This window comes from Aureobasidium pullulans, assembly GCF_000721785.1.
Source record: "Aureobasidium pullulans EXF-150 unplaced genomic scaffold scaffold_2, whole genome shotgun sequence".
Taxonomy (NCBI): Eukaryota; Fungi; Ascomycota; class Dothideomycetes; order Dothideales; family Saccotheciaceae; genus Aureobasidium; species Aureobasidium pullulans.
In genome coordinates, this window is record NW_021941022.1 from 968220 (window position 1) to 996210 (window position 27991).

The following is a 27991-nucleotide window of genomic DNA, read 5'->3' on the forward strand; positions in this document are numbered from 1 at the left end:
TTATCAACACTCCAACACGAATATCGGGTATGTACATACGACAGACGGGTGCTAACATCATGAGCCGCGCGCGTCGCATTGTGGTGTTGGATTTGCCGCGGACAAATGTCTCAGAGATGAAGGAATGATGCAAGCCATAACCTCTGAACGTCTGGTCTAGGTGGGCGCAAGAACAACCAAACGTCGCACTTAGTCGCAGTGGCTGGCGCGGGAGAGAGAATGCGAGCAAAATCGCGGGAGAGCTATACAGAAAAGGCTTGTCTCCGGCACCAGGAACCCATCCAGTCAATCAATGAACCAGGCACACTCTCACCGCCGCAACACCATCCTCTTCAAGCGGCCAAAGTGGGATGATAGCGAAGGATTCGGGTTACGTCTACGCCAATCTCCGAATTTGCAGGAACCAGAAAGGCACGACAGGCAAGTACAATACTTCTGCAGGTCCCGTACTCTAGAGCCGTTGAACAGATTGCAGATGCATAACGTTACAGTGGCTGCACGTCAAGTTGAGGGAGACATTGCGGATATTCAGACAGTGTTTGTAGGAGAGTAGGTGAAGCTTTTGCTTCCCCCTCAAGTGCGGTGAGCAAGCTGTGATGTTTCAGATGCTGCAACAATCTGCAAGCCCTGTATTTTAGCCTGATCGCTCACGGTTACGGTGCCTAGATCGTGGTCAACCGTCTTCGGGATCGGGAAAGCGGGCTGCGCATCCCCCAGGAATGAGTTATGTTGTTGCTATGGAGCGGCTCCGTGTGACGTGCATTCCAATGAACGAGGGGCAATGTAACAATGACATGGATGAGGAGAGGCTGGCATGATGGCGGTGTCGTTGTCTCAATGGTGAGGAAAGAGAGACACGATGTTCGTGGCAAGACAGATGGTGGCGTCCTCATGTTCCTGTCACGCCGTGTTGCCAGTCAAGTCTTGTTGACCCGATACAGGTATGACGGCCTTGGTACGCAAAGACAAGCCCTCCAGACGATTTCCGAGGCGATACACCACCTTGAAGCCAAGACTGTATGATAGAACGCATACACACATCTCAATGCAAGTGATTGTCTTCTCCTCACAGCTTCGAGCGGCCAAGTATATCACCACTTTCAATGACGATATGGGCGTTGTCCAGATGACTCGCTGTCATGGAACAGAGCTATACGACGCTATCAGCAATGTCTTCAGGGCCGAGGTGACCATGCTCTTGATGCCAGGCAGCTTGTTGAGGGTATTGCATGCTTCCTCGCATGTCTTGGCCTCACGGGAGGAGGTGGTGAAGATCTCAGAACAGCTTGGAAGAGCCTTCCTACAAGCATGTGATTTGGTCAGACAATGAAATAACCACAGGTGTCACACATGGCTACCTGCCCTAAGACGACGGAGCGTTCAGGGCAAATGTATTTGGACAAGAAATCCTCGAGCTTGATGTCTGCTTTGGCCGGAAGTCTGAGTTGAAGTGACAACAATCATTCGCTGAAACTTATTGGAGAGAACGTGTCGAGTCGTCTACTACCCATGAGTAGCTGTGAGGGAACGAAATGTGGGCGCGAAGCAAGCCGAGGCTTCTCGATCTTGTCTTGGCACATTGTTGCATGCCTCGTCACCCTGTCCTACGAGGAGAATCTCAAGCACTCTCTCTAAAGACGATTTTGGGACTCTGTAGTCAGACGAGAGAACTCCAGATGTGAGTATAGTCTGTCAGATCATACACTAAAGTTCATACTACAAAGTTAATGTGTCGCGGTCTCTACTCCTCTAGAGATATTTCCAGCTTCACTTGTCAAAATAATGGTTTCCATGGCCTCAGCTTTGTGCTATCACGATGACCTAGAACATTTGGTAAAGGTTCGCCTAATCGTTCTTGAAGATTAAACATAAGTCTTTGAGCTTTTCTATATACAAGTATTCTCCGAGCAAAGAGAAAGTTGGAGCTCTTGAGCTCTCTAAGGGGTTTCCCACAGACGCCTGCTTTTGTCTCCAGTCTAGAAAGGGAACAAAAAAACCCAAAGAACAAAACCCGGTCAAGGGTATCAAAAGCTAGCCGTCCGTTTGCCTCCCTTGTTCCCATGACTTCGTTCTATCATGCCAAAAACCAAAATTACAAAGGACAATAAAAACGCCGTTAAATGCGACTGTGTAAACTCTTTCATCTCATCCGGTCGTTGCAACACACCATCTTCTGCAGTTGGCTCGAACGGGGCAGCCGCAGAAAAGTCGAACAAAACTTGCGAGGCTTCTTCTCAGTGCAGCACACACGATCGAGATCACCTGCCTGTCTTGTTGAAGCTGAGACGCTCGTGTGAGACGTTTGCTTTTCCGTTTTGCCGCGATACACCCTCATCGTCGCTATCAGCCAGATCACCGAGACTGAAACCGGCACTGTTGGCCTCGACGTCGTAGTTGTGCATCAAGGCCTCTCGGTCGTGCTCATTTGATCTTCTGCCTGCAAAGGACAAGTTGAGGCTGTTGGAACGGCGGCGTTGTGCGTCGGAGCTGCGGCGGGCTTGCATGGAGCGGCGGGTCAGAGGACCGGACATGGGATCGGTGGGGATGCCGTCGAGGTCGAAGCGGCTGCCATTGCCATTCAACTGCATGTGATTGCGACCTTCAGGATCTTCGCGCGAAAGATTGAGAAGGTAGACACCGGTGAAGATGGTAAGGAAGCCACAAAGGAGGGAAATGGTGTTGACGGCGTCGCTCGTGTTGAAGCCTTGGAAGAGGATGAAGGAGGCGACGAGAGTGCAGGTGGTGAAAGTGACATAGTACAAGGGGTTGACACTAGATGGGTTAGCTGAAGTTCCTGGAGAAAGGCCATGAGGAGGGCGTACATGTTGGTGTTGAATTGACTCAGCGCCTTGTTAAAGTAGTTCATCTGGGTGAGGATGCAGACTGCCGTGACAAGGACAAAGACGTAGGTGCTGGGGTGGGTGAACTGGTTGTTGCCAGCCAGGGTCAACTTGACGGCAATACCGACGCCCTTGACGGCCATGATGGAGACGGATCCGACGGTGCTGCAGATGGAAATGTAGATCAGCGGGTTCTTGCGTCCATAACGCGGGCACACGCGGTAGATCATGACTGTCGAGAAGACGATGACCAGCAGCACATAGAAGAGGAAACCTGTCCAGTATCAGTCTCAGTCTCTCGCTTCGGCACACGCCTCTTCATGTCTTCCTCGATGGCAACTCACCAGGTTGGACGGCATAGTTGAGAATCTCGTCGATTGTCTGAATCTCCTTATCCGGAGGAGCGTGTAGTACAATGACGACTGAACCGATCAGGCAGATGGCGCATCCCAGCTTTCCCAGCGTGCCCAGGTTCTCGCCGAGGAAATATGATCCTAATACCGCCCTGCGCGACTTGTCAGCCACCTCGTCCGTATGTGTGCGTATTCCCAACTCTTGACTGACCCGATCAAAACACTGAGCGCCCCCAATGGCGTCACCAGAATCGGCGGCGCGAATGCGTATGCTGCAAAGTTGGCGACTTCTCCGATAACCACTGCTTTGTGTGAGCATGTTGCTAGGCGTGCAATGGGCATTGGTTGTATGCGACGTACTTGTGATGATGCCTGACCACCACACTGGACTCTTGAGATATGCGAAGCCTTCTCCCTCGAAGCCATGTTGTTGGCTCGCTTGCATCAAGCCTTTTTTCGTAATCACAAAACTCGTTCCTTGATCTCGTTCAGTATGCTGTCTCGCAGTCGTCGGGCTTGGGCGCATTACCTATCGCAAGTGTTGAGGCGACGGCCAATGCCAATCCGATGTACCTAGAGGAAGCAAGGTCAGCGCCATGCTTGGGGTGTATAGGCGTAGGGGGTCGCACTTGTCTTCGACCATGGCTGGTCTGTTGTGCGAGGTCGAGTCGAAGGGTTACGTAGTGTGCGGATGGTCGAGAAAGCGGGATGCGACAAAGAAAGAGCGACAGTGAATTCGGCAGGCGGCGGGAGAGGCAGCGTTGTGCCCACTCTGACTGATTTTATCGAGGGGGTATGCGTAGAGCTGAGTGGAATAGAGCTGCACGAGTCCGAAAAGTCAAAGGGGTCGAAGGTTGCAACAAGGTTGGCCAACTTGTCCCTTTGAACCGTTGGAGCTTGAACGACTGTCCCCCGATCCCTGTGGCGCTGCTCGCTGAAAGGCCGCCGATGGGCGTGACATACCCCAAACCGCCGTCCAACAAATCCGCCGCATCTCTGTCTGAATAGGTAGTACATTAACCACCTGTCCGAATATTCACGTTGAAACATCGTCCAAGACTCGATGGACATGCACACATTTTCCAGCCGTTGTTCATCTCCTTTGATCCTCTGCAAAGAACTCTACCCAAGTTCAGTACAATGCTGCTTCTACTTGGTCGCTCGTTCCTGCCAAGTCGCATCCGCTTTCTCCATACCTAATGCGTTGCGTCTTCCGCGCGCGCCTCTCTCTCGGCTCCGGAGAACGCGTGGTGATGTGCCTATTTTGGGCTCTCCAAAATCGATACACTCCACCAACGCCGCCCTCATCACGAACTGTTTTGAAATATTGTCCTGTCATCCGTGTCTCCTTTGCACATCACAGCACATCGTTGTTGCATGTCATACATCTGTCTGTCATGCGGCTGACCTGCGACGTCTCGTCTTGAGGCTGACGTTACAGCTGACGAGCCATGCAATTTTGTTTTCTATTGTCTTCCTCATCGTTGGTTATTTCACTATCTCCATGCTGAGTGTTTGGCACATCATTTCCCAATCACACTTCCCGTTCCTCAGTCCATCATAACTCCATATGTTTCAAGCCAGACCCATTCATGTGTTGCAGCAACTTCGTCAGACACGAGCCTCCTTACTCCGCTACCCGCCTTAAACTGCCAATGCGACATGAGCGAACAATAATCAAAGACTCAGAGGTACAAATTTCTGACGACGTCCTTTGCCACGAGGAGCGGGAGGAACGGCCTGTGCCTGAGAATGGGCAGGCTCTTGTGCAAATGCCTGCGTCGGATGCTGAGCTGCCTGAACTGGTTGTGCAGGGACACGCTCTGGGGATCGTACTTTCTGTACAGCGACAGTGGGAGGCCCGCCTGCAAGAGTGGGGAACTGCTGGCCGTATGCGTGGGCCTTGTTGACTGTCGGAGGCGGAGCAGTAGAAGTAGGTGGTTGCTCTTCAGCTTCTGTCAACTCGTCAAAGAGGCCACCTTCGGGTTCATCTCTGTTGCGACCGACAGCGCTGATGATGCGCCATGTTCTACGGAACTCGTCTCTGATAGCGCAGATTCCGTTATGCGTGACAGTACGTGCGACATTGTGAGTGGTCTCGAATGGGTCTTCGATGGCGAAAAGATAGCGATGGCGTACTTCCTTGTTCTCACCAACCTCGGTCTTTGCGCCCGTCCAACCCTTCTCATCCTTTGACAAGATGCCGCCTTGCGACCTGAGACTCAGCACATCACGAGTCCAGAAGAATCCTCCAGCATTGACAGCGTAGTACTTGAAAAAGCCGACAAGCAACTTGCCCAGTGACTCGTTGTTTTGAGTCACCCCGCCTTGACGGGCACGGCTCTCGATCAAGTCTTCATTATCAAAGAATCGAACCTCGTAACCATCAATGGTAGTGGAAGGCGTGCCATTGGCCTCTGCTTCGTGTTGCAGATTAGGCAGAACAGGGGGCTGTGCTACATTGACAAGGTAGTGAAGGACCATCAAAACATAACCATACGACGAGAGTGTACCCGAGTAGGAGGAGTTGATCTTCCTGCGCTTGGCCCACGACTTGATGAATAGTACCATGGGTCTTACTCTGGAATCACACTTCGAGTAGCATCGCAACATCTGAGTGTTGTGGATGCCGAGAGGGTTGAAGAAGTTGATATCACACTGAATTCCAACTCCATCCTTGGGGAAGTCTAGAGGACCATTGGCCTTCTCACGTTTCCAAGTCTTGTCGTTACGTTGACGATTCGCCTGTTTATCGTGGACTGGCTGGTGCGGTTGCTGTGTGTTTTCCGACTTTGATGTGATTTGATCTGCGCTGGGTGACACCTTCTGGTCGATTTGCAAAGCTTGAGTAGATTCAGCGAGGGATGAGACATCATCCACATGCTTGGCTGCTTGGAGACTGACGCCGTTTTGCGCGGTAGATTCAGCCCCACCGATCTGTGACTCGGATTGAGGAGGCGAGATTTGGGCATCCGAAGCATCCTTCTTAGGTGTCGTGTCATCGGCGGAGGGTTTTGAAGTGGCGTATTTTTCATCGTCAGGCAGATTGTCCCATTTGTCGCGGGATTCGCGAAGAGCGTCCAGGAGCTCCGGTGGTGGCTGTTCACAGATCTTGATGATCGGCACGCGGGTGCGGGTAAGAAGACGGGCGCCAATGCCGTTGTCAAGTAATTCTTTCTCGAGGACTCGGGGAAGACCATGCTCATGCGGCGAGAAACGCTGACTGAGATCTTGTTCGGATGACGTTACTATCGCCAGATCCATGTCAGAGCCAGCGGTGGCAAAGCCAGAGCTAAGACTGCCAAAGCTGGCCAGCTCGACTGAAGGTAAAGGGTTCTCCGGGTCTGGCGACTTAAGGGTTTCGAAGATGTGTTGCAGCTTGATTCTGAAGGCGTCTTTCATGCCAACTTCAGAGTCGGTCATTTGCGTCTTTGAGATTTCCTGCATAGCGAGCGAGTCCAAGAAGGAAGCTTGACGTTCAGCATAAGGGTTGTGGAACGGCTGAGGGCGAGACTGAGGTTGATACAAGTGACGCTGCTGGTATTGATTTTGGTGTTGATGTTGGTTCTGCTGTTGATGTTGGTGCTGAGGGTAGTTTTGATGGGAGTGGGGACCTTGAGGAGGGGGTCTGTTAAAAGCATCCGCGTCCATAGGACGATGGTTTTGATTGCGGTGAGGACCTTGATGACGGAAGATGTTGTGATGTGCCTGAGGAGGTGCACGACGAGGTGGCAGAGGAGCCGGAGCAGTTACCTGATGTTGCTGAAGGAATTGAGAAAAGTCCTGATGACGATCCATGGGCACATTGGCAGAGTACTGCGCCTGGCCGGTCATGGGTGGAGGCATGCCGAAGCCCGGTGGTGGTCTGGAAGGATAACCTTGACCGGAGTTGTGATGCTGATGTTGCATGTGAGAGTCCTGCTGCTGCTGCTGTTGGGCGACGTTACGATTCATCATCATGTGTCGCAGTTGGTCCTCGAGATTGGGCGAAGCATAGCTCCCGTTTGGATCCATCATCCTGGACAGATTGGGGATATTCTGATATGACGTTTCAACCAGAACTCATCAGACACCTTCCTTCTAAAACACTGTAAAAGCAGTAAAGAACGGACTGCCGAATGTAATGATTTCCGGCGGCGCAAGACCAGACAGAGAAATTTCTGGGAGTGGATGACCAGGTGAAAGCAGATGGATCGTGGATGAGCGTCACTCCGAGGCTCGTGGACCAAAAGTGACCAAAATGTGGAGAAATTGATGCCAAGAGTTGCAGACAAGCACGGGCGGGCGATGACACGGCGCATGGCGGCGGCAGGCAGCAAAGGGCGCTTTCACAATCTCTCGACGTCGCTGTCGACTGCATACCACGACTCACATTCCTCGCGCCATCTTCTCGCCCCTCTGAAAGTCGTACTTGCTGTCGAATCCACCGATTCCCCAAGACTTGATCCCGCCATCACAGCGACATTCGATGCAGACATAGCGCCGCTGCCACAAGACTACCAACGACTCCGCCCACTCGGCCGACACGATGAGCGCTCCTCCGCCAGGCGTGAGCCCTGCCTCTCGACAGCCCTCGACCACTCCCAACAACGGCCAAGGCACTGTCCGCCGCAGAAAGCCCACCGGCCCATTCGCGCCCAAGCCCAGCCGCACTCAAGCAAAGCGTCCTCCCGCTCCTCCGCCGCAGAAGCTCACCGGCACCACCAAACCCCTCGCTGCAACTACTGCCAGCGCCCAGTCACAACCCGAGCCTGAGGATGACCCCTCTCTTTACGAGGAGTTCCCACTCCTCACGACAAAGAAGGCTGTTCTCGAAGGTCTTCGCTATCACGCCATGAAGTTCATCGCAGACAACGAGATCAACCCATACGACAAAACCCAGTTTGAGCGCCCTGTAAAACTTCATCGCCGCTTCCCTCGTGATACACCCAATGCGCCCACCGATGCCAATCCGGAGGATGACAAGGAGCGCGAGAAGGAGGTTATCCGTAAGGCGGAAAAGGCCGCAGAAAGAGAGGCAACCCAGGCTCAGATTGCCCCTACCGACAAGGCCGCAGCTGCAAAGAAGCGCCAACCTTTCAAGAAGAAGACCGAGGACGTGTACTATCTCACAGACACTCCCGATACACAGAAGCGCGCCAGGTTGCGCTACGAGGAAGGCCGTCCCTGGCATCTCGAGGACTTTGAGAACAAAAACATCTGGATCGGTACATACGAGGAACCTCTCTCGGAATCGAACGTCATGTTTCTGCTATCGAATGGTTGTTTTAAGATGGTCCCGATCGAGAAGTGGTATCGCTTCAATCCTACGGGACGATTCAAGATCATGCCTCTCATAGAGGCCGAGGCACGTATGGCAAGGAACGAGAAGGATCCGAGATGGTTCTTGGACAACGACAAAACCGCCGGCCAAAGGCGTGCCGAGCTTGAGAGACAAGCCCGTTTGACCAGAGGTAGAGTGGGTATGCGAGGAGAGAATCGCATCAAGAACGAGGATGACGACGACGACGACAGAGAGGATCTCGCTGATGACGTTGACGAGCTGGACTTTGAAGCCGAGGATGAGTTCCAAGACGATGACGAGGGCAAACTATTTGGAGATGATGAAGACGAGGCCAAAGAAGCCGCATCTAAAATCAAGAAAGAACGACACGGCGCTAACATCTTTGCTGGTACTGGTGTCAAAGATGAAAAAGACTGGGACAAAGAGGAAGAACGCGAGAAGGCACAGGAGCGAGCAGAGAGGAAAAAGGCAAAGAAGCTGCGCAAGAAGCTTGTCAAAATTGAGAAGAACTACGAATATGATACCGACGAGAGCGATAACCCATACTCAGAAGACGTAAGTTTGATTTATGCTTGCAACTCTTTACGTCTGGTCTAACCCCACCATCTCAGGAATCGGAAGACTCGGACACGGAGCGCCTACGTGAGGAGGAAGAGCGTAAGAAGGATGAAGAGCTCAAGGCAAATGGCGAGAAACCTGCATCGCAGATGTCTACCAACGCCAACACTCCTTCGGGTCGTGCTGAAAAGCATGCTGGTAGCCTTCAACCTAAGCCTTCCATGTCCAACCTCAAGCGTCCTGGTTCTCCCAACCTGTCAGAGACCAGTGGCAGCGAGTCTATCAATCGCAAGCGCATGAAGAAGCAACACGGTTCCGGTGCTGGATCGCCCATGGGACGTCTCGCCGGCTCAGGTAGCGATACCGAAACTGAGCGACGTGCCCGGCCCATGACCCTGAACCCTAGATCCACCCCCGGATCGCCCGGCGCCGCGACTCCCATCGGCTCGCGCGCCGGCAGTCCCGTGCCTATGCCTACTGCCGACGAAGTCAAGGCCGCTATCCCTCCTGCTGGCATAACCATTTCAGACCTCATTAGAAGATTCAAAGAACGAGTGCCAAAGGAGAACAACAAGGACTTCATCAAGTTGGTCTCGAGCGTAGCCAGAGCAATGCCTGGCGGTCAGGGTCTCGTCGGTCTCCGATAGATAGTCCTCGAGACCCGAGCACAATCACAGAGAGCCCTTTGGTCATGGGTCCAGAGGAATGATGGGACTGATAGCGACAGACTGTGGTCAGGTACTTTAGCATTCATCTCTTTCAGGATGTCCACTCCTTATCTCTTTCATTGGCGGGCTTGTAATGATATAAAGAAAGCATTGACACTCGTATACTCGTACTCTAATTGCATGTCGTTGATCTTGGCTAGATCGATTTGGCCCGGGATTGCCGTATCTTTTTGTCGCTCGTGCTTGTTGAAAGTGGACCCTTTATGATCGTCAGGGTAAAATAATGCATTGTACATGTACAAGGCTCAAGGGATACGGATATGCTCGTAGGTGGCTGACTGCTTCAGCTGACGGGTAACTGTCCAGGCAAGTGGTTACCATGTACGCAGCATGTTGAGTCATGTAAGGAGAGGCATCACTATTGAAAGGAGTCGAGAGCTGATTTGAAGGTGGGGATGACTGTGGGACAAGAGGGCGAGAATGCTTTGGAAGGACGGAGAAATAGATGGGCTTGAACTCCGATCGACAAAGGCACAAGGTTCACAACAACGGCTTTTCGGCGCAGATAGAGTTGGAGAAGTATGGTCATGGGTAGCAGGTTGAGTGAATTCGCAGGCGAGGCAGAGGTCGAGACGCGTTTACATGAGACGCGAGATATGGTAATGTCGGACGTGTATGAGAGAGATTCGAGATTGGGTGATGATTTCGGTTGGAGTCTTGGTGAGCTGAGAGGCTGATGTGCGCAGCCCCTTGGTGCACGTGCTTCCAGATATGGGAGGTGCTAGGCCAGGGCTTACGCAGGGGGCAGTTGCGGACGGAGCTAGCTATTTTGGGAATAGGAAGGTGCGGATATATAAAGAGCGAAGCTGCCACCTGTCTTCTCGGGCTTTGTAGTCGCTGCCTTCTGAGTGTGACTCGGAATCGTCATCAGGCAACAGCAAACATCCAAAGAGGCCAGCTTTCATCCCCAGATGTAGGCAGTCGGTTAAGGTTCTTCATACATCATGGCCGACGGTCCAGTATTATCACCGCCATCACTCCTGGCAGCAACAACCCCAGATCCACTCAACATGAACACTCCGGACTTTACAATGACCCCATCGACGGCAGCCACGACGGCTATTGCCACACCCAACTCCCTCCACCTACCACAGTCGTCAGCGGCCAAGCCTGCAAAGAAGAGAAAGTCATGGGGCCAGGCACTCCCTGAACCCAAGACCAACCTCCCACCCCGGAAGCGGGCAAAGACTGCCGACGAGAAGGAACAACGCCGCATCGAACGTATCAAGCGCAACCGCGCCGCTGCACACAACTCCCGTGAGCGTAAGCGCCAGGAAGCCGAACGTCTCGAAGTCGAGAACCACGCCCTCAAGTTGCAGATCAACGCCCTGCACCAACAACTCGCCCAGAAGGACATCACCCTGGACAAGTGCAAGGAGATACTCCCCGGTGGTCTCCCCCAACTCACCCAGGAAGAACTCGCCAGCATCAAGGTGCCGGAAGAAAGGTGCATATCATCGTCTGACTCTTCATACTCATCGGCATGACATCTAACATTGTACAGCATCGTCTCGACTCCCTCATCTTATGACACGATCGACCCCCGCGCCTCACTGGCGCCCTCATCAATCAACGAAGACTTCATGACGCCATCCATCAAGATGGAGCCCACGTCGCCGGCTTCTCAGATGCACAAGGCCCCTTCGGCTGTCCACAGGACAAGCATCTCGCTCGACCAGACACAACATTCTGCTGCGATGTTGTGCGACCTGCAGTGTCGGTCGAGCGAGAACAACAGCCCTTCAAGGTGGAGTCAGATTATACTCTATTTGATGCATCTGAACATCATGACCTTCTACAAGAGCCTCATGGTAGCTTCATGGACGCTATGGCCAGCTCGTATGGCCATGATGACGAGTCAACTCTCAGTCCCTTTGACAACCTCATTGACTACGATGATGTTCACCCCAACTACACGACGGATGCCACGACATTTGGCGGCGGCGACGACCTCTTCAGCATACCAAACTATGGCCTCAAGGACACTTTTCTCGCTCCTGAGCTTACTCTCGCATCGGCTCCCAACCTCGGTGACTACAGCGCAACTTTTTGCGACGGGTCCTAGGTTCCAGGGTGTAAGCGCTCTCCAAGCGCTGCCTTTCCCCGAGAGCGAGAGCAAGCAGGAAAGGGAAGTGTTTGAGAGAGCCTTTGTTGAGACGCTGGGACAAGTGGCGGCTAACGGATATCAAGGGCGTTCTGGGCGTAGTGGGGACACATTGGGAAAGTCATCGTCCGAAGAGCGAAAGGACTCTGGCGGGATTGGATGATTGTTTTGAACTATTTTACTTCTGACGCATGACGACAACAACAAAAAGCACAAAGGTGTGGCCGACAGCTTGATGCATCGGGCACAGTCCTTCTCTATCTTTACACGAGGGTCAAAAATGGTATGGCGAGGGAAGGGCCACAGAAAGCGTGTACTTCTAGACCAGAGTCCATTATTAAACCACTGTACTGAACTCTTAACCATTACTCTTCTTGAACTATCCCATCACTCGTGAAGGCTAACAAGTAGCTCTAGAAATATAGAGCAGAGGGATCTGTAGACGATGTTGACTGATGATGAGTCCACTTGATATGGCGATGTCTGTCGGGTGAAGTCGAGCCTCCAGGAGATGGCGATCCCCACGTTCTTGGCGCAATACGGGAGAGGCATCGGACGGGAGATTGTTGGCGTGGTCGTGACATGTCCCTAGAGTCGCGACGACTAGTCATGTTTTGAATGTCTCCGGAGCTGGACGGAAGATAAGAACGAGGCATCGACAGACATTTCTTGAAGACCAATTGTCCATGTCCCCGACGTGAAAGGGTGCATCGCTTCGCTCGTCTCCTGGAACCCCCGACTCGGCCATCCCGTCTCGTGTCGGAAGCGGCTTACCCCCTCGATATCACCTTGTACGCACAAGCAGCCTAAGGATCCCAGCAGCGGTCGCCCATCATGTCGTCTTCAGGTAGCGGCCTGTTCAACCGCGGTGGTGGAAGCGGCAACCAGAATACAATGCGCGGACTGGTATCCTTCATCGCAGATCTACGAAACGCTCGCGCCAGAGAACTCGAGGAGAAGCGCATCAACAAAGAGCTGGCCAACATCCGATCCAAGTTCAAGCAGGGCGGCCTGAGTGGCTACGACAAGAAGAAGTACGTCTGCAAACTGCTGTACATCTACATTCTGGGCTGGAACGTCGACTTTGGCCATCTCGAGGCCGTCAACCTGGTCTCGGCCACAAAGTACTCGGAGAAGCAGATTGGCTACCTGGCCGTCACGCTGTTCTTGCACGAGGAACACGAGCTGCTACACCTGGTCGTCAACAGCATTCGCAAGGACTTGGCCGACATCAATGAGCTCAACAACTGCCTGGCTCTGCACGCCATTGCCAATGTCGGAGGAAAGGAAATGGGCGAAGCTCTGGCCTTTGACGTCCACCGACTGCTCATCTCTCCGTGAGTCCTTGCTCATATCTCTGACAGCCATCCACCCGCTGACATGTACATGTAGCACCTCGAAACCTTTCGTCAAGAAGAAGGCCGCCCTCACTCTCCTACGTCTCTACCGAAAAGCCCCCAGCATCGTCCAGGCAGAATGGGCAGAGCGCATCATCTCCATCATGGACGACACGGATATGGGCGTTGCTCTTTCCGTCACCTCGCTTGTCATGAAGCTCGCTCAAGACGACCCCGACCAATACAAGGGCAGTTATGTCAAGGCCGCCCAACGTCTGCAAAAGGTCGTTGTTGAACACGAATGCGCCGGCGATTACTACTACTACAAGGTCCCTTGCCCCTGGATCCAGGTCAAGCTTCTGCGTTTGATGCAATACTTCCCTCCCTCGGACGACTCTCATGTACGCGCTTTGATTCGCGAATCTCTGCAAAAGATCATGGACAACGCCATGGAGGCTCCCAAGAACGTCCAGCAGAACAATGCTCAGAACGCTGTTCTGTTCGAGGCCATCAACCTTACAATCCACCTCGACACTGAGCAAGAACTGATGATGCAAATCTCTTCCAGACTAGGCAAATTCATTCAGTCAAGAGAGACAAATGTTCGCTATCTTGGTTTGGAAGCCATGACACATCTGGCTGCTCGTTCAGAGAACCTCGATCCTATCAAGAAGCACCAAAGCATCATCGTTGGTTCTTTGCGCGATCGGGATATCAGTGTCAGAAGGCAGGGTCTCGATCTGCTCTACAGCATGTGCGACACGACGAATGCTAAGCCCATTGTCGGTGAGCTCTTGAAGTACTTGCAGACCGCTGATTACGCCATTCGGGAAGAGATGGTTCTCAAGATTGCCATCTTGACTGAAAAATATGCCACTGATATTCAGTGGTATGTCGACATCTCACTCAGGCTTATTGCTATGGCTGGTGATCACGTCAGCGATGAAGTGTGGCAGAGAATCATCATGATTGTTACCAACAACGATGAGCTTCAGATCTACGCTGCATCCAACATCCTGGAATACCTCCGAGCCGAGCAATGTCATGAGATGCTTGTCAAGATTGGTAGCTACCTGCTTGGAGAGTTTGGTCATCTGATCGCCGATAGTCCAAAATGCAGCCCTATCGAGCAGTTTATGGCATTGCAATCCAAGTTCAATGGAAGCTCACCGAGTACGCGCGCCATGATGCTATCCGCCTTCATCAAATTCGTCAACCTGTTCCCTGAGATCAAACCTCAACTTCTGCAAGCCTTCAAAACATACAGCCATACTCTGGACTCTGAATTACAACAGCGTGCGTGCGAATACTTGACTCTGGCGACTATGCCGACAGATGATCTACTCAGAACTGTCATGGACGAAATGCCTCCTTTCCCTGAACGTGCTTCTGCTCTGCTATCGAGATTACATTCTAGACAGCACAACACAACAGACAAGCGCACTTGGGTTGCAGGTGGCAAAGATGCCAACAAGGATATCAAGGAACGAAACAACACTTTGAAGCGTACCTTCAGCGCTGGCAACCCTCTCAACACGACGGCTGACGCGCAATCACCTACCAAAGCTAATGGTTCCAGAACGCCAGCAGATGAACTTGCTGGTCTGGACTGGGGCACCGAGACCAAGACACCAAACTTCGCCAGCGCAGACCATCTGTCTCCAGGTTGGGAACGTGGTCATGCTCGTATGCTGATGGTACCCGAAGGTATTCTATACGAAGATGGTCAAATTCAAGTTGGCGTACGCTCAGAATACCGCGGCGAACTCGGCTGCATAATCATGTACTTCACCAACAAGTCCTCCTTCGCCATCAACTCCTTCACCACCACTCTCAACAATCCCTCTCCCGACCAAATCAAAATCGACGTCAAATCTCTCCCCGAGACCACTGTCCAACCCTCGACACAAACACAAGCCATGATCATGCTGGAGGCAAGAACCGTCTTCACCCAAGCCCCCACCATCCGCATATCCTGGCTCGCAGGCGCTTTACAAGCGTTAACTCTCCAATTGCCCCTCGCCATTCACAAATATCTCGAACCCGCTTCCCTATCCGCCGATGACTTTTTCAAGCGCTGGAAACAGATTGGTGGACCTGGCCCTCGCGAAGCTCAACGTATCTTCTCCGGTAAAGATGTTGCGCCCGTCCCTACACGCCGTATCCTTGAAGGATTCAAGTGGGGTGTTTTGGACGATGTGGATCCGAATGCGAAGAACTTCGTTTGCGCGAGTGTTTTGCACACGAGTCAGGCTGGCAAGATTGGGTGTTTGATAAGACTTGAACCCAATGCTGGTAATGGGGTATGTTTGAGTACAGTTTCTCCGAGCGAAAACAGTATGCTAACGTTGACACAGATGTATCGACTTACAATCAGGGCGACCGATGAATCAGTGCCTGCTGTATTGATGGAGGCTATGGAGAAGAGACTGGCTTTAGGCGAGGCACCATTCTATCCGCCGTAGTTGAAATGACGAGAAAAAGCTTCCTCCAAATATGAATTCTTCTTGTTTCTTGTTCTCTATTGACCTCTTGTTCTTCTTGTTCTTGCTGCCGCTACTCCTTCCATCTTTCTTCTTATTTTCTTGTTGTACAAACATTTCTCTTCCGCAAAATCATATATAACAAAATACGGACTGATGAAACGCACAATGGCTCAAGAGAGATATGACCGAGCGCAAAGAAGAAACGATTTTCTCGTTGGGGTAGCCGACCCGAATCACGACCACAAGGGCTCTCAGCGTCGACTACACCTATCTGGCAACCGCATGTGTCGTGCATCAGTGAGTGCAGAATGTGTGGGAGAAACCTGGAGTGGCCACCGCTTTTACATCAAATCACTGACCTTGCACAGTTTCGATCAGGGGTATAAGTGGAAGAGCATCAGGTACCTCAAACTTCAAGAACGTAGACGATCTCACATGGGCAGACTCGATTTATGAGGATTCTTGCATCAATCCAGAGTATGTCCAACATTGTCTATCTGCTCCAAGAGAGAAGCGAGAGAAGACTGCCCTGCCCAAACATGACCCTGCTTGAAGCAGATTCAGTAGGAGTAGCGATCTCATCGTCGGCGAAGCTCGCATAGAAACTTGAACAGATGCGCAATTTTTTTTTGAAATCAGGAGAACTGCCATGGAGATTGTCCAGTTTCTTACGCTCTCACTGGACATGATGCTCCAATCTCAAAATCACCGTGCCTTTTGACGGGGATATTATCGTCTTGCTCAGGAGAACGAGATCGATATCGAGGGATAAGGAATAAGGGATAAGGGGCACATTTACCCCTTTCCAAGCCTTCAGGTTCGGTCGATGAGGGTCTCTCCGACTTTCATATGCGCGATAAGGCACAACTCTGAAGCTAAGCAGATTGTTGACATCTTCATGTGTTCTGATCATGAGAGTTGGGATTTTTATGACGAGGACGGTGACCTGGTCGACCTGTTTGCTCCCTCGAGTCAGATCATTGTCGGTCCAGACGTGGTCAACTGGCAGCGAAAGCAGCACAAGATTATGCCTGGTTTCGTCGTCCGGTTGAGTGGCGGATGCGAAGTCGTTCAGGTCCTGTGTTCCGAGAAGGGTGCTGATATCATCGTAGATGGGTTCTTCCGAGCGTTGCTGCGCAAAATTTCTTCCGCTTTGCTGCATGGGTTGGTCTTCGGCGTCCTCGTACGTCCCATCTTCGTCCTCACCGACAGGACCAACCCATGCCTCGCCCTCCCCCAAGCTGAGGTCGCTGATATCTCCGATCTTGCCTTGCGATACGCAGGTCTTACAGACAAAGTCAGCGGTGGATGTCTTGAGGCCATGGCATACAGAGTGCGCGAGGGTGCCGCATTTGTTGCAGGTGCACTGTTTATCCGAGTCTATAAATTGATACTCAAGCGGTAGTACCAAACGTGCGGAGCTTTTGTGCTTCGTCTACGATGACTAGTGAGAATACGTTAGTAAAATCCGAGACTTGGCCGTACTACGAGACGCGCCCCTTTTCAGCCCGGTTTTCGATAGGTCAATGTGAGCTAAGATGTATTTAGGGGGAGGCAAAGTCATACAACTGAACTTCTTGGTCCGCTCTCTCATACACGCAAATCATCTTCGACTCAAGATGTTGCAGTAATGCATGATATTTCCCTGACGATTCGGCCTAGAGGCGTCCGTGACTATCTAGAGCCACCCAGGTCCATCAATCCGAGCCGGCAATGATGATCTCAAAGCACACGGTCTCAAACCAGGACATCTCTGGTCCAATGCACAGAATTTTTCAACACCCCAGAGCCACTCAGGTCCACAAAATCGGATTTGAGGATATGATCTCCAGACAAGCATGCAGCCTCGACTTTGAACTAACTGATGCAATGCACAGTGTCTTCGATTTTCCAAAGGCGGATTGTTGAGAGTAGGCATGGTGATGGGGTACTTGTTGACCTCGAGAATCTTCACTCTTGACTTCTGCAGTCTTATCTTCTGCCGGAACCCAGTGAGCAATCGGGTCGTCGATTCCCGGTGTACTCATCTTTGCTGTCGTTTGTGAGTGTATATGTCCGATAGTAGGACATCCCGTCCCCGATCTTATCGAAAGCGATACACGCTCGCAGCAGAGGCCATGCTGCGGCGATGGACCTCAGGGATGCAGCCTCAGTAAATCCCAGATACGCTGCCAGTGACTGCTCGGAGTTCTGGGACTTGAAGAAAGTTGAAGGGTTGGCTGGGTCCCCAGGAAATTGCTGCCTTCGTAAGCAGATGTAAAGATTTCATATCGTACGAACATATGTTGCTGTCTTCTGTCTTTTCGCGTCAGCCTGATTCTCCGCGCCTGGAATTGATGTTCTGACGGAGTTGACTGTTCATTATGTGAATCTGATACTGTGATAGTTGTTAATCTATGTCTATCAAAGGGTCAATCATTCAAGTAAGGCCTCCCCGTGTGCTAAAATCTGACACGCGCATAGCTAATTAGCTGTAGAAATGCACAGTTCCAACATTGTCAGAGGTAGCCCCCACACAGAGCGTGACAACTAGCACTCCTCTCCGGACGACTAGACCGATGTTGAAGATATCTTGCACTTCTACAGTCCAAACGGCCCCAGGCGTGGCCTTGGGTGATGCCTAGACGTTACAGATTATAGCATACGGGGGGGGAACCGCAAGAAATGTTGAGAACTACAAGCTTGATGATTGATTCACAGCAAAACAGAGAATTTCGGAGAGAGAAGAGAATCCCATTCTGATTGCCACGAACGACATGATACATGTCACTACCTAGAGTAATTTTGGAATTTTTCTGTCATCTAGCAGACCTTCCATCCGTTGATCATACAAGGATCACTGTTGGGTATGACTCTCGGCAAAGTCTCTATGGGGCCTTTGGTGGTGGTCTTCGTAGGGCCAGTAGGTCTAGGCATCTTACTCCCACCAGTCTGCGTTCTTTTCGGCGTGATAGTCGTAGATGTTTGACAACCCTCCCAGTATCCTGTTGCAGGCCATGCCGATGACTCAAGACAGGGGACATTGACCACGGTGGTGATTGGTGCGAATGCAGTTGTTGGGGGCGATCCATCAACACAAAAGTCGTGAATCCATTTCTTGTAGCGGTTCTCGTTGTTCATATATCCGGGGCGGCTATGGCAGTCCTCTCTGATACATTCGGGCACTGCGTTGTACCAGGGCTGCCATCTCCTCGCGGCTTTGTTGCAGAAAAGGCCGAATTGTTTGTCTTCTGCAGTGTCGTCTATGGGCGTTTTTGTTTTGATGCAGTTTACCTTGATTTATCGGTTAGTCTTGAGATTAGGGCTGTGCGATAGGTTTAGAACTTACGATGCAGTCATCTAGCTCACTCAAATCTGGCACAAGCTGGGCGATGATCAAGCCTGCCGCGAAAGCGAGGCTGGGAAGTAGAGGTCGAAGGCGCATTTTGTTGGAGAATGTGTTTGAGAGTTGACTTATCATGAACAGGAAGACGGCGCATTATGTAGGCTCCCAGAAACTGGTGACTAATTCCCACAGAGTGTCATAAGCTTCGAGAGAGTGATTTTGAGGGAATAACATGATTCGTTGTATTCAGTACGAGAGAATGACTATAAAGATTTTCCAACATCATGAAAACTCAAATATCGAGACTGCGACTAAAGACATGCTGAATAATATCAGGCAGACAGACCTGGATACTAAGAAGCCAAGATTTCAAAGAGCCAGCGGAGCCCACAGGAGACAAGTCTACGAAGAACTCGACAAGTTCAAGCACATTAGCAGACTCAGAGCAAGCGACCCGAAGCTACTGCTTCCAGTAGTGAGCAATGGCGCTAGTCATACCCAGGTCGTCAACAAGCTCAAGGGGGTCATCGAGACCACCATGATCCGCAGATCCGCTTCAAGCAATCTGCCAAACGCGAAGGGGGGGCCTACGTCACTAAGTTCTTTGTTCAAGACAAGAAGATATACCGCCGCACTGCAAAGGTCTCAAGGAGACCAGACGATGAGTATGAGTATCAATCGTTCCATCCTATGGCCATTTGAGAACGCCACTCACCAGGTCAATGATTATGTCCATCTGCTCCCAGCTCTCGTGAAGAAAACGCATAGAACTTCTGGCATTTTGCATCTCCTCAAACCTATTTTCTCAAGGTGTTGAGGTACGAAGAGCATATCAACCCCTTAGATCTAACGGTTGTCACAAGACTGGGCGACTGTGGAGCCCCTCAAACAGATCCAATCCCTCCTTCCAGTGCGATAACTTGTGTACCCATCGAAATGCACGATTTTTTTGAGAACAAGAGCTGTGTCCAGTGAGAGCTCAAAGAACGTTTGCTCTCGAAGATGGTCGTTCTAATCAAGAAATCATTGTGTAGTTTTGCAGTTCCTTTTCCGGTTCCGAAGATGGTGGGAGCGTCACTGGCCAGCTGCGTTGATGCAAGCAGATATGCCTTGTTTACTTCTTTATAGAACACAATGGTGTTGCACAGACTTGAATAGATGCAAGAGAATCGCATGAATCGATGTCCACGGACGGCGAAGAAGTCGTATAATAGTTGGCTGGCATCATTACGAGAAAGACAGATATGTTCAAAGAGATTGCTCTGCTGGATAGCCAAAATCCTCGTCGGATGTTCGCGCTCAACCCGAAGCTAATATATATCTAAGCTCGTTCCTGGCGCCAACCATGTCGATATCGCCGAGAGTCTGAGCATTGCGCTCGATCTGGTCATGATCAGGAGATCTTCTGCCTCGAATCGACGAGGAAGGCGAGCTTTTGGCTCCCCTCTTCACCAAGCCCCGTCGCAGAAGCTGTAGTAGAGAGAACCTGACGAGGAGTGAAATACCAGCTATCCCGCAAGAATGGTACTAAGTAAGTCTCAAATTTTGTAGAACGCAAGGGCAGAGGACTAACAAACGAACCAGCGATTTTCCGAACCATGCTCAAGGGGTTGTGGCAGGCGCACCCATCTACCAACTGATGCAATTGTATCATGCCTACGGGACCTTTAAGAGAGCTAGGCATGTGCAACTTCTCAACGGTGCTGGCAAGACTCAATGCAAAGATTGTCCGGACGAGAGGCAACACACACGTCGCCACGCTGCAGATTTGGCGTGACGACGGGCGTGAAGCCGAGTGGATTCACATGATGACCAGAGGCCCTGGAGAACCCAGGGCAACCACAGCATCAGAGCCTGCGTATGCTCTGGTCAAGGGCGGCCCCTCTATCCATCTTGTGTTGAGAGAGATCCTGAATGGCAAAGTTTTGGAAGCGCTGGACTGGGACAGATACAAGCGCCACCAGAAACTGATGGTTGGGGAGCAGACGCCCGCCAATGCCTGGTATCTTTGTGCGGTCTTGCGTTATTTGGGCATTGATGCCCGGGTAATGCACTCTGGGTTGTCGAACAAAGCTCGAGGCGACATGGTTCGTCTATTCAACAAGCCCAAAAGCACTTTCAAGTGCTTAATCATGATGTTCGACATGGGGGGCACAGGTCTCAATATTCACCATGCTAATGACCGTGTCGTCATCACAAGCATCGCACGAAGCTGTTGACAAGCAGCTTATCAGGTCAACAACACATTCGTGCATTGGCAGCTCTCATGAGCTAGACTCAGGAGGCATTCAAGATCGTGATTATCTCCAGGATTGAAACTCGAGTAGGCCGTGGCAATGGAGCTGTCAGATCACCTCGCAACTGTGACCGCATGCTGAATGGTAGCAGGGCTCACAAGAATTGGTTCAAGATAGTTCGATCTCGAGATAGCAAGCAGCTCATGTCGTATCTTGAATCAGCACAACGATGCACTGTGAACAGTTGTTCAAGAGAGCAAGGATATATATTCAATCGATAGCAACTTCCAGCTGATTGACGAGGTCTTGGATCGATCCAAGTGTCAAATATGCTAGATCACCATCCGAACTTCTCAACAGAAACCTTCAATCGGGCACCTTGTCGCACAAGGCTTGCACATGTGTTCCTGCAGGTTCTGTTCATACCGTCCGGTCCTGCCACAATGACACCTATTGTGGGATCTACAAGTTCGTTGTCCCATGCATGTATAGCGTTGTTCAGCAAATGTGGAAGATCTGGCCGCCCTGCCTTGCGCGTAGGTGGAGGTACCATGATTTTGCAGCCGAGTTCGCGCAGCTCGTCTAGGCGGTCCCGAGGAATCCAGTCGACGTGCTCTTTATCGTGAACTACCCAGATCAACGATACCCGGGGTATGAAGTGTCTGTTATCCTCTGCATCGATTTCGCGAGATGTGGCAACGAGCAAACTCCAGACAAGTGGGAACGCTACGGCGATACCTGAGCCACCAGCGACGATAACGGCGACATCGTTATCATGTAGCATCTCGAGGGCGTGCGACGAGCCGTAGGGCCCATCCACACGGATATTGACCGAGCTATGAGAATGTGCGTAGCGAAGAAGATCTCGTGAGAAACCGTCTTGAGCTCGAATCAGGAAGTTGAGCCAAGCGTGTGAGTCGGAGTTGGTTGGAGCGGCAGAAGCGATGGTAAATGGATGTGCTTGGACTTTGTGTTTGTGTGACAATGCGGGCACAGTGAGAAAAACATGTTCGGCAGGTTTCCAGCCATGTTTTACGTCGAATCCCAGACTTTTCGACCCTGAAGGAGCGAGTAACTGCCAATTGGAGCTCAACATAACAGTCTCTTCATCTTCCAGCACAGACAAGTCGGCTTTGAGTGTCTTTGACTTGAGTATCATTCTGAAAATGAGGCGATCGATGGTAAAGATACACACAGCTACCAGGACGTAGGGCTGGCTGTTGTGGTGGTGAAACCATAGGAAAGCCAGTGCGGCAACTTGAAGGATGACGTGGAGCCCGAGGAATATTTCATACGATTTTTGTCGGAATGATCCTAGCGAGGTGAGATAAAGGGTCTCGTAGGATATGAATGCGAGCAGTCCGAGCCAAATGATAGGCAAGGCCAGAAATCTTGAAAAGCTGAGACGAGCTGAAAGCGTAGTATACCAAACAAGGACCATGCTTCCAGCATGTAGAAGGGCGAGTAAACACATCCACTCGCCTAAGCGGCGATGGATGATGTTGAGACCCTCATACGAAGCGTCTGTCAAAAACTTGAGTGGCTGGTTTTTAGCCGCAAGAACATAGAGTAGCGGCAGGTTTGCAACAAACAGCAGACCCGCTCTATCGGCGAAGACGAATGCAGTAGCTAACGACAGTTCGACTTGGTAAAACAAGAAGAACAAGTTAAGAGCCAACAGAAGCAGAATACCAATAGTAGTGATGTTGGAAGGAAGAACTTTGTTAACGTAAGGCAGATTGGCAGGCTGGTATATCATCCAAGAGCGGATTTTATGAAGGACTGAGACTTTGCTAGAAGAGTAGTTGCTATGAGCCTCGCCTTGACTGAGAAGCGGTGACGTTTCGCCTTCTGTGTCGTGCTTGCTGTGATCGAGACGCGTAATTGGTTGATCGCGCGGCGAAGATTGATGGGCACGTCTGCGTCGACGTCTGGCAAGCTTGAGACTCCAGTGTTCTGCAGTAAAGCATGCCAGTATGCCTAAGAGTACGACGTTGTAGATTACAACAAATCTGCGGGAGAATAGTATGCTTTCGATGGCTTTTCGACGGCGTTCGTTGCTGTCATTCGGCCCGCTCAGCGTATCGACGGAATCTGATGCTCTCGCGTGAAGCATCAGATGTAAGACGTCTTTGACAAACATGCTGGATGTTTCCTCCATTGTCAGGATCACGAAGTTGCCGGAGGTTAATGATGCTGAGATCATCGAGGGCGATAAGCGGAGCCGAATGAGAGAACAAATCACGTGCCGATCCGGAAATCGTTCCAGCAGCTCAGCCATCGTGGGGGCAAGGTGAGATGGTTTTCAGCATGTGCAACGACATTGTTTGGGCCAAGACGATAGGCCACGACGAGATGTCATAATCGAGAAAATCAGAGCACAAGTTGTCACAGATCACATCAAGTTCTCACGGTAAAGAGGAAATAGTCAGGTGGGAAAAGACATTGAACGTTTTGAGAGCTTTTGCCATGAGCTGCATTCTACCTGTGATGCAGGGCCCGTGGGTCGTCATAAAGTCCGAATACAATGCCTTTCCGTTTGCGCCATGCTCCACCCAAGAATCAACCAGTTTTTGTGTCAAGCAAATGCTTAGTTCATGCGGGCAACGAGGGCAGAGATCTGCTCCTCGCGGTTGCCAAGGTCACCACCCTCGATGCTAAAAATCCGTTAGCTTAGATTCATATGCATTTGGGGTTTTGAAATGAAAAGAAAAAAATCGAAAAGTTGGGGAAGATTGAGGGATAAGAAAAGATGATGATGAAGAAATGGAAAAGATGGTGATGATGATGATAAGAAGAAATGGATGAACTCACAAATGGTTGAACTGAATTAAAAAGATAAGTTAGAATATGTTTTTGAATGTTGATTTTGGAAATGATGATTGAAACATACCTTGCGCTTGTGGAAGCCGCCGAGAGGGTTGGAGAGCTTGAAGGGCCAGAGGAAGTTGGAGGCCTGCTTGAAGTTGGGGCCAACAGTGAAGATCTCGTGGATGAGATCCTCCATGCAGACGATGCCGTACTGGCCGAGGTTCTCCTCAACGATGGCGTTGTCGGAAAGAGCGATGCGCTGCTTGTTGACCTTACCGTAACCACGCTTGTAGACGAGCTCACGGACAGTCTTGAGGTTGGGGTAACCCCAGGCGACGAAGGGCTCGACGATCTTCAGCATCTCAATGGTGGCCTTGGTCAGACGGACGAAGACACCGTTGTTGATCTGGAGAAGACGGAGGAGCTGGAGGGTCTTGCGCTTCTTGGGGTCAATCTTGTTGATACCCTTGATGCGGACAACGAAGGCAAGCTTGGCCTGGGCAGGGACGTAGAAAGAACCCTCCTGCTTGGCGACACGCTGGAGGCGGATCTTCTCGCGCTCTGCATCACGGTACTCCTTGATGTAGGACTCGGCGCGCTTGAAGATGACCTGGCGCTTCTCCTTGTTGGCCTGAGCCATGTTAGTATAGGTCCAGAGGGTGGAGTGTGTTGTGCCAATGAGCAGGATGTGTGTCGATCAGACCCGAAAGATGGTTAATTTCGACAACATCGACCCGGAGGCCTAGTCGAGGTGTGGTTGTTATGCATCATGTAGACACCATCCTGCTCTTGCTTGACGGTGGGGTGACTTACGGCGCGCTTCTTCTGGAGGTCAGCGGTGCGGGCCTCGCGCTCCTTCTCCTGGGACTTTCTCTTCTTGAGGAGAGTCTCAGGAACGATGTCCTGCTTGGTGGGGACCGAACTGCAGGGAGAGAGTCAGAACACAAGGTTGGGTTGAGGGGAGCCTCGTAGCGGAGAACTGCAGCACAGCGGCATTCTCTACTGGGTGTGAACTCGACGGTCCGATGGGGTCATGGAAGACCAAGACGCAGTGGTTTGCGACCAGGGACCTCGACCGTACATTCTAAGGCGCCAGACGTGCGAGACGCTTGACGGCCAGAGGACTACGGTCGGCTTCAAAAGTATCGAGGTGGCGCTGAAATGGCGCAGCGCTCCAGCGAGCGAGCCGACTGTGTCTGCATTTCTCCGCGCAGAGCATACAATCAATCCACGTACGTCTTGACGGTTTGAGAAGGCATCTTGGCTGGTTGTTGGATGGCGAGGTCGTCGGCTTGTCAGGTCGCTGCTGAAGGAAGAAATCTGCCTTGATTTGCACCGAAGCGTCTTTTCGTGCGCGCGCGGTTGTTCCCGCACTAGCGTCGCGCCAAGATTTATCTTGGCACCTCATCAACGGCCATCTGCCTCCCGAGGGTCCTCACTCGACAGCAACACGGCTTCACTGGACTTGTCTTTGTAATAGGCCTGTGAATGCGTAAGAGACAAACAAGATGGCGAACAACAGAAGAGGTGTCGGGCTATCTGCCTTTTCACGCAACGCTCTCACTTCAGACCATTATGCCTCACATGGCGCCGCATTACGCTCTGCACATGCCGACTCGCTAGCAAATCAGCTTTCAGTATTCCAAGCGGCTCTGCATTCCTTCTCTATCACTCATGGAGCTGAGATCCGTTCCAATCCAACTTTCAGAGCCGAATTTGCTCGCATGTGCAATGCCATCGGCGTCGACCCACTTGCTAGTTCGAATCACAAGACGTCCAAAGGCGGCAAAAACGAAGGTGGTAGCTTCTGGTCACAGATGCTCGGAGGCAGTGTCAACGATTTCTACTTTGAGCTGGCTGTCAGAGTTGTCGAGGTCTGTCGCGAAACTCGATCAGAGAACGGTGGCATGATTGAAGTGCCCCAAGTCCGGAAACGAGTCGAAAAGGGAAGAGGCATCGGCGGAGGACTTCAAGTGTCTGAGTACGTAGTCGCACACCCTACTAAGCCTTCTATACTAATCATACCATTCAGTGATGATATCCTCCGTGCCGTCAAATCACTGGAACCCCTGGGTTCTGGCTTCACTGTCATGAAAATCGGCTCAAAGCAGATGATCCGGTCTGTTCCGAAGGAACTCAACACTGATCAGTCGACTGTCCTTGAGGCTATCCAAGTCCTTGGATATGTGACCGTTTCCATGCTCCAACTCAACCTAGGCTGGGAGCGTGCACGAGCCGTTGCTGTGATCGATGATCTTGTGGCTGACTCTCTGGTATGGGTAGATGCCCAAGCAGACGAGAAAGAATATTGGAGTCCGGCGCTGATGCATGAGATCGGTGGCGATTGAACCGCCTTTGATCAAGACCATATCCAATCAGCACCAACGCCTTCGCCAGCTACGCAAGAGGTTCCACGCTCACAGGTGTCTTCTCGAGAGACTCGTACAATTGAATCAGACTTCCGATCAAGAATGCCCATGACCCCCAGAAGGTCGAGCATGATGCCTGGTATTGTGCCCAGCTACTGGTATCGTAGCCGAAGGCAGGGCACAGTGTGAAACTGTAACAGTCAGCACCGTCACCAGAACAACAAAGTTAGGATACCTACCCAATGCCGCCAATAAGATTCCAAGCACCAATGTGCCATCCCAAAACAGTCGGTGCTGGAAGCCACCAATGCTTCTGGTTCTCGGTCATGAACAGCCATCCAGACACGATAAATCCAGTACCACCAATTATCTGAGGCGTCCAAAAGATACCATCACTAAGGCCAGGAGACAGGACATTCAGAATTCCAGGAAGGGCTGTGAATCCGCTGATCCAGAACACAGTGGCACCGAACAGCTGACTGAGGCTGGCGATAAATCCGAGCTCGTGGAAGTAGTGGGTCTTCAGCTCAACCCAAGAAGGACACCAGACCCACGAATCGTTCTTCGATGGCTGCTGCTTGTCTGAGATGGGCGTAGATGATGTATCACGATGTATCTGGTGCGGCTCCCCTACCAGGTTGCGCTTGTTCTGGTGGTGGTGGGTACAGGCAAGGTCCTTGGGCACAACCTTGGGGCTGCTTCCGTTTCCAGTCTCGACTTTGTCTATGCGCTCTTCAAGCACCGACTCCACCGCGTACCCAAAGCAACCCGCTCGATTCTCATTGACGGCTTCTAACATGAGAAGTATGCTCCCGACTTCGAAGATGGTTGCACCAACAAAGGCAGTTATGCCTCCGCCAACAAGAGCTTCGTTGTGGAAGGTCGACGAAGGCCTGATCAAGGGCAGGAAAACGAAGAGAGAGTTTATTACCCATAGAACGCTCCCAAGGGTGAAGATGTAAGCTACACACCAGGATATGTCCCATACCGGGTAGAATGTTATCATCAGCCATATTGTATGTAGGATAGACCGCCAATGGGTGCTGCTTCGAGGGGTTGATACATTCGCCTCTGGATGTTCCACAGAGGGACTCTTCACAACTAAAGCATGCCGACCTTTGCGGTTGTCTCGAGAAGTCCATTTGTACTCGATGTTGGCAGCCGATATCGTGGCTGCATCAAGAGGCGGAGCAGCGTCCGTTGTGCTGATGGGCGCTTCAGTGGTCCCAAGGCGGGTTTGCGTGGGTGGTAGGTGGACTTTGTGTTTGTAATGTGCTTGGGTAGGGTTCAGAAATGCAAACGGTCCTCTGACTTTCGAATGAACAAGCTGTAGTCTGTCATCGTGGCGGAGAGGGATTCGATCAGCAGTAAAGTGACCACTGCGAGTCGGTTGCGCGGGCGTCATCTGGCAGGCTTCACATGCGAAAAAGGTTGCAAAATATGTCCTGGTATCGCAAGTTGACGGAAATCTGACATTGACCTGTTATGGGTGCGCCTTCCTGGCTTTCGCAAGATTGGAATCATCACAATGAAATGCCTTCTTCCTATGCGGAGCCGGG

At 51.4% G+C, this 27991-nt stretch overlaps 13 protein-coding genes across 13 annotated transcripts; 7 read left to right on the plus strand and 6 right to left on the minus strand.

Annotated features, from left to right (window-relative positions):
- Nucleotides 1-2160: 2160 nt before the first annotated feature.
- Nucleotides 2161-4111, minus strand: M438DRAFT_86475 (DUF803-domain-containing protein). The gene is made up of 7 exons (XM_029910373.1): nt 3823-4111; nt 3723-3766; nt 3554-3670; nt 3405-3495; nt 3185-3345; nt 2823-3114; nt 2161-2772 (listed from the first exon to the last, which is right to left on the minus strand). Exons 1-7 carry the CDS (start codon nt 3834-3836, stop codon nt 2259-2261), a joined length of 1233 nt encoding a protein of 410 aa, XP_029764741.1. The 5' UTR covers nt 3837-4111; the 3' UTR covers nt 2161-2258.
- Nucleotide 4112: 1 nt separating this feature from the next.
- Nucleotides 4113-4814, plus strand: M438DRAFT_86422 (uncharacterized protein). Its single transcript, XM_029910372.1, has one exon. It carries the CDS (start codon nt 4257-4259, stop codon nt 4755-4757), a length of 501 nt encoding a protein of 166 aa, XP_029764742.1. The 5' UTR covers nt 4113-4256; the 3' UTR covers nt 4758-4814.
- Nucleotides 4815-5140: 326 nt separating this feature from the next.
- On the minus strand, nt 5141-6646 carry M438DRAFT_241286 (PAP/OAS1 substrate-binding domain-containing protein; the record flags this gene model as incomplete). The annotated part of the gene is made up of 2 exons (XM_029899542.1): nt 5141-5983; nt 6074-6646. Coding segments are annotated over 2 exons (1416 nt in total), but the record flags the coding sequence as incomplete, so codon positions are not given.
- Nucleotides 6647-7477: 831 nt separating this feature from the next.
- M438DRAFT_342131 (Rap30/74 interaction domain-containing protein) lies at nt 7478-9998 on the plus strand. Its single transcript, XM_029904673.1, has 2 exons — nt 7478-9032; nt 9089-9998. The coding sequence occupies exons 1-2, from the start codon at nt 7722-7724 to the stop codon at nt 9680-9682; spliced, it is 1905 nt and encodes a 634-aa protein (XP_029764744.1). The 5' UTR covers nt 7478-7721; the 3' UTR covers nt 9683-9998.
- A 709-nt stretch (nt 9999-10707) lies between these two features.
- M438DRAFT_351807 (uncharacterized protein) lies at nt 10708-12030 on the plus strand (the record flags this gene model as incomplete). The annotated part of the gene is made up of 2 exons (XM_029906747.1): nt 10708-11210; nt 11268-12030. 2 exons carry the CDS (start codon nt 10708-10710, stop codon nt 12028-12030), a joined length of 1266 nt encoding a protein of 421 aa, XP_029764745.1.
- A 731-nt stretch (nt 12031-12761) lies between these two features.
- Nucleotides 12762-15669, plus strand: M438DRAFT_265226 (Adaptor protein complex AP-2 alpha subunit; the record flags this gene model as incomplete). The annotated part of the gene is made up of 3 exons (XM_029900006.1): nt 12762-13204; nt 13260-15507; nt 15562-15669. The coding sequence occupies 3 exons, from the start codon at nt 12762-12764 to the stop codon at nt 15667-15669; spliced, it is 2799 nt and encodes a 932-aa protein (XP_029764746.1).
- A 662-nt stretch (nt 15670-16331) lies between these two features.
- Nucleotides 16332-17295, plus strand: M438DRAFT_86573 (uncharacterized protein). Its single transcript, XM_029910374.1, has 2 exons — nt 16332-17147; nt 17239-17295. Exon 1 carries the CDS (start codon nt 16517-16519, stop codon nt 17093-17095), a length of 579 nt encoding a protein of 192 aa, XP_029764747.1. The 5' UTR covers nt 16332-16516; the 3' UTR covers nt 17096-17147; nt 17239-17295.
- A 1109-nt stretch (nt 17296-18404) lies between these two features.
- M438DRAFT_402424 (uncharacterized protein) lies at nt 18405-19157 on the minus strand. The gene is made up of 2 exons (XM_029909592.1): nt 19019-19157; nt 18405-18963 (listed from the first exon to the last, which is right to left on the minus strand). The coding sequence occupies exons 1-2, from the start codon at nt 19148-19150 to the stop codon at nt 18493-18495; spliced, it is 603 nt and encodes a 200-aa protein (XP_029764748.1). The 5' UTR covers nt 19151-19157; the 3' UTR covers nt 18405-18492.
- Nucleotides 19158-20428: 1271 nt separating this feature from the next.
- M438DRAFT_86605 (uncharacterized protein) lies at nt 20429-21411 on the plus strand. Its single transcript, XM_029910375.1, has one exon. The coding sequence runs from the start codon at nt 20668-20670 to the stop codon at nt 21232-21234; it is 567 nt and encodes a 188-aa protein (XP_029764749.1). The 5' UTR covers nt 20429-20667; the 3' UTR covers nt 21235-21411.
- A 178-nt stretch (nt 21412-21589) lies between these two features.
- M438DRAFT_265011 (uncharacterized protein) lies at nt 21590-23368 on the minus strand (the record flags this gene model as incomplete). The annotated part of the gene is made up of 1 exon (XM_029899986.1): nt 21590-23368. The coding sequence occupies one exon, from the start codon at nt 23366-23368 to the stop codon at nt 21590-21592; it is 1779 nt and encodes a 592-aa protein (XP_029764750.1).
- A 316-nt stretch (nt 23369-23684) lies between these two features.
- On the minus strand, nt 23685-25361 carry M438DRAFT_361883 (60S ribosomal protein L7). The gene is made up of 5 exons (XM_029907541.1): nt 25300-25361; nt 24877-24985; nt 24146-24694; nt 24067-24077; nt 23685-23909 (listed from the first exon to the last, which is right to left on the minus strand). The coding sequence occupies exons 1-5, from the start codon at nt 25320-25322 to the stop codon at nt 23843-23845; spliced, it is 759 nt and encodes a 252-aa protein (XP_029764751.1). The 5' UTR covers nt 25323-25361; the 3' UTR covers nt 23685-23842.
- A 161-nt stretch (nt 25362-25522) lies between these two features.
- M438DRAFT_342140 (EAP30 family protein Dot2) lies at nt 25523-26583 on the plus strand. Its single transcript, XM_029904674.1, has one exon. The coding sequence runs from the start codon at nt 25572-25574 to the stop codon at nt 26409-26411; it is 840 nt and encodes a 279-aa protein (XP_029764752.1). The 5' UTR covers nt 25523-25571; the 3' UTR covers nt 26412-26583.
- On the minus strand, nt 26461-27837 carry M438DRAFT_265062 (uncharacterized protein; the record flags this gene model as incomplete). The annotated part of the gene is made up of 2 exons (XM_029899991.1): nt 26461-26623; nt 26672-27837. The coding sequence occupies 2 exons, from the start codon at nt 27835-27837 to the stop codon at nt 26461-26463; spliced, it is 1329 nt and encodes a 442-aa protein (XP_029764753.1).
- Between the last annotated feature and the right edge of the window lie 154 nt (nt 27838-27991).

What these genes read in the sequence shown, in the direction of transcription:
- M438DRAFT_86475 (XM_029910373.1), bottom strand. An exon ending in GCGCTCAGTGTTTTGATCGG is followed by an intron (nt 3,346 to 3,404) that starts GTCAGTCAAGAG and finishes CAAGTCGCGCAG; the next exon opens with GGCGGTATTAGGATCATATT. An exon ending in CAACTATGCCGTCCAACCTG is followed by an intron (nt 3,115 to 3,184) that starts GTGAGTTGCCAT and finishes GATACTGGACAG; the next exon opens with GTTTCCTCTTCTATGTGCTG.
- M438DRAFT_86422 (XM_029910372.1), top strand. Translation starts at nt 4,257, where the DNA reads ATGGACATGCACACATTTTCCAGCCGTTGTTCATCTCCTTTGATCCTC.
- M438DRAFT_342131 (XM_029904673.1), top strand. Translation starts at nt 7,722, where the DNA reads ATGAGCGCTCCTCCGCCAGGCGTGAGCCCTGCCTCTCGACAGCCCTCG. An exon ending in ATAACCCATACTCAGAAGAC is followed by an intron (nt 9,033 to 9,088) that starts GTAAGTTTGATT and finishes CCACCATCTCAG; the next exon opens with GAATCGGAAGACTCGGACAC.
- M438DRAFT_86573 (XM_029910374.1), top strand. Translation starts at nt 16,517, where the DNA reads ATGAGGGTCTCTCCGACTTTCATATGCGCGATAAGGCACAACTCTGAA.
- M438DRAFT_402424 (XM_029909592.1), bottom strand. Translation starts at nt 19,150, where the DNA reads ATGATAAGTCAACTCTCAAACACATTCTCCAACAAAATGCGCCTTCGA. An exon ending in GTGAGCTAGATGACTGCATC is followed by an intron (nt 18,964 to 19,018) that starts GTAAGTTCTAAA and finishes CGATAAATCAAG; the next exon opens with GTAAACTGCATCAAAACAAA.
- M438DRAFT_86605 (XM_029910375.1), top strand. Translation starts at nt 20,668, where the DNA reads ATGCCTACGGGACCTTTAAGAGAGCTAGGCATGTGCAACTTCTCAACG.
- M438DRAFT_361883 (XM_029907541.1), bottom strand. Translation starts at nt 25,322, where the DNA reads ATGCCTTCTCAAACCGTCAAGAC. An exon ending in CCTTCTCAAACCGTCAAGAC is followed by an intron (nt 24,986 to 25,299) that starts GTACGTGGATTG and finishes CTCTCCCTGCAG; the next exon opens with TTCGGTCCCCACCAAGCAGG. An exon ending in ACCTCCAGAAGAAGCGCGCC is followed by an intron (nt 24,695 to 24,876) that starts GTAAGTCACCCC and finishes AACATGGCTCAG; the next exon opens with GCCAACAAGGAGAAGCGCCA.
- M438DRAFT_342140 (XM_029904674.1), top strand. Translation starts at nt 25,572, where the DNA reads ATGGCGAACAACAGAAGAGGTGTCGGGCTATCTGCCTTTTCACGCAAC.